The following is a 9,398-nucleotide window of genomic DNA, read 5'->3' as shown; positions in this document are numbered from 1 at the left end:
ATCTGTTTCAATGTTGATGTGTTCATGCGTGCACATCTGCTCACAGACTCATGTTCATGTTTGTGGTGATGTTCAATGTTTTATGTTATGAGTGCTTAGTGTATATTTAGTTGATGTTTTTCTTAGTTCATATCTTAGATGTTATTACTGTTTTTCTTATACATTTTATTGTTGGATGTAACTGGGACCCTGTGTACATAATTTCGCTCCACCACATGTACCACATGAGGTGCGAATGACAATAAAGAAACTCTGACTCTGACTCTGACTTTATTCTTATACCATAGTTTTCTTTGTATAAGTTGCAGTTTTTTGCATAATTTGCATGTCCTGCAACTTATGAGCCGAAGCAACGTATTTATGGATTTTTCCCCATAAACCAATTTTTGGCTGAGATATGACCGTTTTCATTCATTCTGACTGAACAAATTGAACACTACCATTTTCAGCCGCTAGATGGAACTCGAGTAGTATGGCCTACTGTTGTGTCATGTAATAGGTCAAAGGGGCTATTAATGACACAATCAGCCTGCCACTGTCATCTGCCTGGAGCAACCGTCAAATCAGATTCATTTCGCTGCGCTGCCCTGGCGAAATGCAGCTAACTTGACCATTGAAGTGCATTTATTAAGTAAAAGTCCAACTGAGACACACCTTTACTATAAATCGAGTTAACAAATAATTGTTTTAGGTGGTTATCTTTTTAAATTTCGAAGAAATGCACAGAGAGTCGCTCTCTGCGCGTTCATGTTTCCATGTATGGGCTTTTCAAATACAGATAATTTGACCATTGAAGTGCATTTATTAAGGAAAAATTTCAATGAGACACACCTTTACTATAATTTCAAGCAAACAAATAATTGTTTTTAAGTGTTAATCTTGTTAAATTCTTGTTAAAGTCTTCTCGTGCACGCTCCTGCAGCCGCCATTTGGCAGCCAATCGATTTTTGGCACAACACCGGCCCACATTTCCGGCTTGTTAGCGGTGACACATGATAGATGTGACGTATTTATGGATTTTTTTCACTTTATTAGAAATATTTGAACTGATGTGACTTATAGGGTGTACGACGGAAAATACGGGTACACAGTGTAACTCCTACACATTTGAATAACTTGCACCAAAAACATTAAGGGTCACTTGCATTACCTGTTCAATTCCAGTCCAGAAAAACACTCATCTTGAAAATTATAAACATTCTCTATTCAAATCCCTCAGCAGCAGGGACATCGGTGTATTGTTTTATTTTTCTCTCTCGGTATATAATTCTCACAGCATCAGTTCTGGTCCTACAATAAAAATGAATGAGTTGAAGTAGTAAGAAACACACAGGATAGCATGTGATTGCAAAACTTAAATTGCTGAAACTGCATGTTGAGCTTGAACCCCCAAAAGCTGCTGATTCAAACACATGCAGTTCAGTTTTTTGATATGTTGATGGGAAATAGCAAACTGCAGGCTAGAATAATAATAAAAAACTTTTCATCTTACACAAGTTAACTTTGAAAGGCCTAATCAGCTAGTTGGGTAAACTCTTCACAACGTCAGAAATGTCCTGAAGGTTTTCGTGCTGCAGTGCGTGTACAGAAATGGAAAAAATATATTTCTTAAAATGACCGAGTGCAGTTCCTAATGTTCCTACGCGAGTGTGGATTTAGTGTGATGACTTTGTGTGATTAAATATGGGATCAGAAGATGCAAGTGAGATGAGGAGTGAATTTCAGCACTTACAGGTATGCAGCTCTGCATCATATATTTTGATTTTGCAAGAGGGCTGTGTTTAGAAACAGACTAAGTTAATACTCAAACTTACTTTCAAGAAAATGTAATATCCTAGTCTATTTTGGAGCCCAGAGCCACATTTGTGGCTCTCTGCAGATTATGCATCATTTGCATAAGACTGTTGATGGTGAGGTTTAAAACAAACAAAAAAAAAACTGGTTTATAGCTTATTGTATCTGAAAGTACCTACGATACTAGACAAGCAGAAGTATGGAAGCATGCCAACATTTTCCAGTAGAACAATGTAGAAACACCTTGCATGACCTCCCTTGTCTTTCTCTTCAGCAAACACTTCACTCACTCAGCCATTCTCACAAGTAAACACAGCCTTGTCAGTTTTGGCTGGCCCACAGTGGAGGAGCACGCTCACTGTAGACATGGCTGCAATGTTGAAACACAACAAACGTTCAAAGATGTAACGGCTCAAATCCAGCATGGAGGTCCTCTGACCACTGAGGTTGAATTCCATTCAGACCTAAACTACAGTAAAGGTGGAGGGGAGGTTTGGAAATGGGCTGGAGTTGGACTTGCCAAATGGGCTGAGGTTAATATTTGAAATTTACAGCTGGTTTGAGGAAGTGGTCTGAAAATAAGCAGGGAATGGTGCTTGTGGCTTTGGATAAATGTGACAACTGTTGACAGGAATGCAAACATACCTCTCTTTTATTTTAAAGCTAGACAGGCAGCTTGGGATTGAAGTTCTTTTTTTAATTTTTTTGCTCAATTATTATTATTATTTTTTTTATTTTATTTTATTTTTTATATAAGAACCTTTTAGAAACATGGAAAAGTAGATGACGTTTATCCAATGGAACCTTCCTGGCTTGAAAGGAGGAGAAAAAAAAAGTAATAAAATAAAATATAAAAACTTAAGATTGTGGAAGTTGAAGTTACAATATATCCTTGCATAGTGCAAAACAAAGGTCACCAGAACATCTGCAAATCTTTGAATGGTAGCCTGGTCAGAAAGGTTAAGTGAACATACCAGAACCAGTACCTACTGTTAGAACAATCATCTGGTTTAATGTGGACACAGTGTCCTTGAGGAATCAAAAGATTTTTCTGGTTCTCGTATGTACAGTATAAGCTTTTGTCACAGCAAACCTTTTGATGTGAAAGAGTGGGGATTACATTGATTTATGAATGAGGGGTGTACTCCATTTGAGTGAAGCTGTGCTCTGAAACATGATCTATAAAACCCTCGTTATTGCATTTGGGCGATTCCTGCTTTCATAGCTGAGACAATGTCAACATTCTTAAGGAAGGTTGGTTGATTGGAAACGTACATCCCTATATGCCTGCTACAAATATGTTTTTTTTTTCTTCTTCTTCTTTTTATAATGAAAATGTACTCATTTTTGACTAAGTGGTCAAGTTCCAACTTACCCTTATTTTTACACGAGCTGCCTCCACCCCTCCTGGCTGCCCTGCAATGGACACCTGTTAACAATAAATATACGCACACAAGTTAGCACACTCTCGCACCAGTCAAGAATGACTAACCCCTGACATACAATGCATACAAACTGCACAAAGGGCCCACAATTAGATACCTGAAGTTTTAACAGAAACCCCAAAATGAGAGTTCACAGTAAGTTATTTCTATTCTAACAGAAAAGGGATTATATGCTCTAGAGATGCACAATATTGGATTTTTGGCCGAAATCCGATATGCCAATATGTTAAAACTTATTTGGCCGATAACCGATACGGATATTTTTCTCCTAGACCTACTTACAGAAACTACATAGCTTTCTCTGCTGTGGAATTAAAATACTACATTATTCTGAATGGTCTTTGTCAGTTTGGCCTGCTAACAAATGCAGATGCCAAAAAGGGGGCTGAAAATGATGCAACACTTCAACTTGGAGTATATTTAATGTCAAATTTGTTCATGACATTTACTCTCTCTAACACAATGACAACACCTGAACAGTGCAAATTTGTAAATTTTCACAAATCTAAACTCAACCTGTTCACAAGCGACAAGTGAAAATTATTCAATTCAGTTTATTTATATAGCGCCAAATCACAACAAAGTTGCCTCAGGGCACTTTACAGGAACATTCACATACATAAAAGCCAATTAGTAAAGTTCTCTATCTAAGGAACCATCAACTCAAATCTCCTTGTCACTGGGTTGTCATACAAGAACAGCACCTTTTATATCGGTGAGTTATTTTGATGGAATGGCCGAGGTTCGATATTTAACTTTATCACTAATACTGGCCGATACCAATACCATGCCGATAATAACGTGCACCCCTAATCTGCTCTAATTTTATTTACATCAACACAATTAAATTGCAAAAAATTAAATAAAATAAATTAACCAACATGTAATTTATGATGCCACTAAACTAAAAAAAAAAAAAAAACTTTTAATGGTTATAGAAAGTCCTTTGTTAAAACAATATAAAAACTGGCCTGGATGGTTTGTTTCTAAAGTCACTGCAGACAGAAAAACACAATTTGTGGCAAGCAGCTATTATATATTTTAACTTGAGAACCCTTTAGTCCCAGCAGGGTTAACGTCTACATCACCAGTTCATTTTTATGTGCTTTTCAACACAACTACACTTCTCAAAATGAACCACATCTTAAAGGTTCTTCTGCAGACTGAAGGCTCTTGGAACCAGAGAAAAAGAAAAAGTGCCTTAAGAGGTGGTGAATTTTATGGATGTCTATTGCTGCTAATCAGTCTGTACTTGCATCATCACAGTACAGCCAGAGGGGATTGAGTAGTTCATGAAATACAGAGTATAAATAAGTTTAATGGAAGAATATTCAAACTGCACAAAGAGATAAGGTTTGCATTTTTGCCCTTTAAACATAAGATTAAATTGTTAGTATTTTTGTCCAACTATGCCTTGGACAGCAGCTGGCAAAGATGCACATTTAAATCTCTGCAGAGTGATGTGTGCCCATTAGATCTTCATGGCTACAGTTTGATGACAGTTTCAGCAGGACATCATTGATCTTCAAGACCGGCCAGTAAAAACCAAATTATATCAGCTCTGTACAGCTTGAAATGCCATGACAGCTCATAAATGGACTGGACAGTTGCAAACACAGATCAACCTTAACAACTAAAAACAAAAAAATACATTCATATCTCAATTGTAGAGTGATGATAATTGGAGAGAATCAAGGCAGAAAAAGAACATAGACTGGATAGCACTTGGGCTCAGTCGAGTAAAAAAAGTGAAACGGCTCCAACCTGGTTGCTTTTCTCTGCCTGGTTGTTCCTGTTAGAGTCTGGGAAATGGATGTGACACCCCGTCTCCTCCATCACCCTCTTGATGTTGTTGCCACCTTTGCCAATAACGTGGGAGTGCTCTGTGTGAGAGACGTCCATCTTCAGAGTCACCCTGTTACTCTAATGAGTAGAAACAAAGAGGTGCATGTTGTAGACTATGGAGCACAATGGAAAAAATGGTTTATGACCAAGTCATTATACAGACTTTTTCCTACTATTACTACTGCTATTGTTGAGTTGTCAAGCCTTATGTTAGGAGGTAAAACGTAATTTCTCTTATTATTCCAACTTGTATTTCAAAATTAGGGGTTTATTGCTGAACAGTTCAAATGACCATTCTCTTTTGTTAATGAGCACAAGTGAGCCTTTTATTTGATACACACATGCAGTTACGGTTAGTGGGTTTATTTTATACATTTTTGAGAGTTAAGTTATAAGTTCTGCTAAATTTATTTTTTTATATTTTGAATTAATATTTGGCTTCACCAAAATTTAATTTTTTTGAAAGAAGGAAAGATAGAGTGCATCTTCTCTGATGATGATGTTCCTTGGAACTTTGGTGCTTTGACATCCAAGTTTAGACTCGCAGTTAAAAACTTGGGGGTGACCTTTGACAAGGATTTGAAAGAGGAAGTGAAAGACTGCCAAGTTTATTCCTAAGATGCTCTGGTCCAAAAACAACAACCTCTGTCTTGTCTGAGTTTAAAGGTCAAGACTTTTTTATTTTTTACCTTGTCCAGACCAGGAAAAGGGCATTCATGCTTTTCTCAGCTCAAGGCTCGACTGCTGCAATCCTCTGTATGTAGGAAGCTCCCAATCCTCCATGATGTCTTCAGCTGGTTCAAAATGATGCGGTCAGTCTTTTAACCAACACCCCCAGACGTGAGCACATCACCCATTTTATTTTCTCTTCATTGTCTTCCAGTCCATTTTAGAATTGATTTAAAATATATATTATTCACTTTTAAAGCTCTTAATGGTCGTTCCCTACCTAATTTAGCTAATCTAGTAGCTTTTAGTGTGTTTAGAACGTTCAGATCAACTAATACTTCTTTACTGTTTGTCACAACGTCCAAATGCAAACGTTGGGGTGACTTTGATTTTCAGTCGCTACACCCAGATTGTGGAACAAACTACCTCAGGACTTGCGCTCCATCCCTGATCTGGCTCTTTTGAAATCTAATCTTAAGACCTTTTTATTAAAAAGGGAGGCTTTTTTTTTTTTTTTTTTTTTTTTTTTTTTTTTTTTTTTTTTCGATTTATATATAAAAAAAAAAAAAAAGGGAGGCTTTTAATACCTAGTGGCTCTCTGGCATTTGGTTTTGTTTTAAATTGTTTGTTTTTGGCTTTTGTATTATGAAGCACTTTGAGCACCTTTTGGCTGTTGGAAAGGGATTAATAAATATTAATCGATTGATTGATATAGCTATTTTTATGTTGTCTAATACAAATTGGTATTTGCTGAGCACCCAAACATTTTCAGTAAGAAAAAACATATTTTGATCATGACTTTCCAATAAATCTCTATGCAAGAATGTTAAATGAGAAGATATATAAGAACATAAGACAAATCAAATGTTAACATGTGTTATAAATTGTCCCCTTTGGGAAGAAACCTTGTATCTCCCAAATTACAACTTTCTTTTTCAGTGACTGCATAAAACACATTTCACTGGTTAGTCAAAGAATAAAACCAGACAGATGTGAGGGAGAGACCAGTAAATCTTTAGGTAAAAACATGAAAATGATGAAAATGGTTTTTGCATGACAGCAATAAAATGTGAAAACAGTGAATTAGAAACAAATTAATAATAATAATAATAATAATAATAATAAACATTGTGTTACATATGTTTGACAACATTAATGCACAAAATCAAGATGTATTCTAAAGCAGAATAATCTTATCTTCACTTAATTGCCAAATAAATAAATAAAAAACAGTGGGACGTAATGTGAGGTGGGTGTGTGTGTGTGTGTGTGTGGGGGGGGGGGCAATCATATTGTGTGTGTGCAGTACTCCTTTTGTGTAGCTGCTCAAAGTTCATGGGTAATTTTCTGGCCCCATGAGGAACTGCTGTACACCATGCTGTGCCATCTTGTGTTGCTATGGCAACAAAGCTACATACACACAATTGAATCCACGGCAAGCTTGGGATGCAAGCTAAAAGCAAGCTGAACCACGATGGTGTGTCACTGAAGCACATATTTAAGATTCGGGGTATTTGATCAAACAGCCGAGTATTTGAGCCAAGTGATGAAATACTGGAGTCAGGAGAAGAAACACAAACATGGAGAGAACTACGCTAAGTCCATATTCACTTTAACGAAAATGTTAACTGTACCTTTGTGTCAAGGACGGACATGATCCTGTCTTTAGCTTCCCTGACGTTGTCCCTCTTCCCACACACCTTGATGTGTGGATCTACAGAAAAAAAAAAAAAAAAAAAAAACAGGATGTAGAGATTTTAGTGTAGTGAGCCAATCAGGAGCAGGGACAAAATGTGAAAATTAGATTAGATAAAACTTGAAAAGTAAAATAAATAATAACACATACGTTCTGCTTTTACAGTAAATACTATATAAACAAAAGAGACTGGCTATTTTAAGGTAGTGGCTGCTGCTCCTTCCCCGTCCTCCTCCTCCACCCCCCAAGTGAGGAATTGTACAGTGTGATGGCATGAGGGACAAAGGAGTTTTTCAGTTCGTTAGTCCTACGCTTGGGAAGAAGCAGTCTGTCACTGAACAGGCTCCTCTGGTTGCTGATGATGGTGTGCAGAGAGGAGTTAAAAGGATTTAACCAAACATGACTGCGTTCATTAGAAAATTAGAGACTACAGAGAAAAGCTCTGTGGGAATAATTACCGTTTTAATTTCTGTAGAATGTCACTGAAGACTGCATGAACTGCATTCACCGTTAGGCTGGTGCGTTACTCGTCGATTGTCATTCTTCAAAGCTTACACAGTTAACAGTGCTGTACTTCTACTGTCTAAAAATTGAAGGGACAGATAGTTTTTTGCACCATATTCGGTCAAACAAAAAAAGTTTTTTTTTAAGTTTAGTTTTGTTTGCTTTTCTTAAAACTGCAAACATAAAAAAGAACTGATTGTTCACCAGCTGTCACAATCAAGAAGTGGATGGTTTTCTGAAATTTACACAAAATTCAAAACAAAGTGGTAGCTGAGAGTCACGATACATACGTGTTCAACTAGTTTTAGTTATTTGATGCTAAACAGAAATATCGTCACAGTAATGTCATTACTGCCACAGTTTTAAAAACTCTTACATATATTAACCACCATGAAAATGTTTTTCTATTTTAGTACCAACTGATATTGTTAAGTGTTTTAACTTAATATATTTAACTGAATGCGTTTTACGCAGCATCAATTGACAAACACATCATGGATTTTATTACATATCCAAACACAACAACATCGATTTTAAAACATGGTGGTCTGGAGTCAAGTGACACAAAAAAAGCTCAATATCTTAAAGGAAAGTGCATCCCAGATTAAGAAACGTTTAAACTGTGGCAAAACACAACACATACTGTATACTGCACAAATATACAATAGTGTTATTTCTGAAACAATCTTAACTTATTGTAGATTTCACAAATTTTGTGCACACGTTTGAGGCAGGTGTGATATAAATAAGAAAAATGACTTGTCAAATAGAAATCCTAGTATTTTATTATGATCAAGTTAAGAAATGCAAAGTTAGTCAACAGAAATGGCTACAGTAGCTCTGTCTGACAATGACACGGTCTGTAATCCAAGAGCTGCGAGTTTGAACCCAGGTTGCATCAAGAATGATACATGATGTAAAAAAAAAAGCCAAAATTTTCCACTAACTGTGGTAACCCCTGCAGAAGGGAGCAGCCGAAAGAAAAACCGCAGCAATAAAGTCAGTGTACTAAAACTAAAAATCTAAATTACACCAATACTGGGTATGACCACCCTTTGTACAAAGTTAAGGATTTTATAGTAATAAAGTCAGGTTTATGATTAACCCAACATTCACTCAACCTTTATTTAGACAGATAAGTTACATTGAGCCTAGAAGACTCATTTACGAGTGAGATCTGTTTAGACAGACAAAACATGCCAAACAAATGTTAATAATCATTATTTTCGTTGGTAAGCTGAAACGCATCCGTTAACTGGAAAAAAAAAAAAAAAAGGTTCAAAGTTGTTGAGGAACAGCCAAGCTGACTTCTGCAACCACACCTTGCAGGTAAAAACCACAAGACTAAGAAAAGGGCAACTTTGAGAGCCAAAGACTGAGTTGAGTGGTTGTTCATGTAAAGCAGATGAAAAAATACCTTGATTAATTTTCTAGAATATACTCTA

At 36.4% G+C, this 9,398-nt stretch overlaps 1 protein-coding gene across 1 annotated transcript; it reads right to left on the bottom strand.

Moving 5' to 3' along the window:
• Window positions 1-3,169: 3,169 nt before the first annotated feature.
• Window positions 3,170-7,467, bottom strand: LOC119429406 (protein bicaudal C homolog 1-B; the record flags this gene model as incomplete). Its single annotated transcript, XM_037697042.1, is given in 3 exon segments — window positions 3,170-3,223; window positions 5,004-5,162; window positions 7,388-7,467. Coding segments are annotated over 3 exon segments (293 nt in total), but the record flags the coding sequence as incomplete, so codon positions are not given.
• Window positions 7,468-9,398: the final 1,931 nt, after the last annotated feature.

The sequence above is a fragment of the Nematolebias whitei genome, unplaced genomic scaffold (assembly GCF_014905685.2).
Source record: "Nematolebias whitei isolate Nwh7 unplaced genomic scaffold, NemWhi1 Nwh_scaf_964, whole genome shotgun sequence".
NCBI lineage: Eukaryota > Metazoa > Chordata > Actinopteri > Cyprinodontiformes > Rivulidae > Nematolebias > Nematolebias whitei.
The sequence above is the reverse complement of the archived record's forward strand: the minus strand, read 5'-3'. Positions and strand labels throughout refer to the sequence as shown.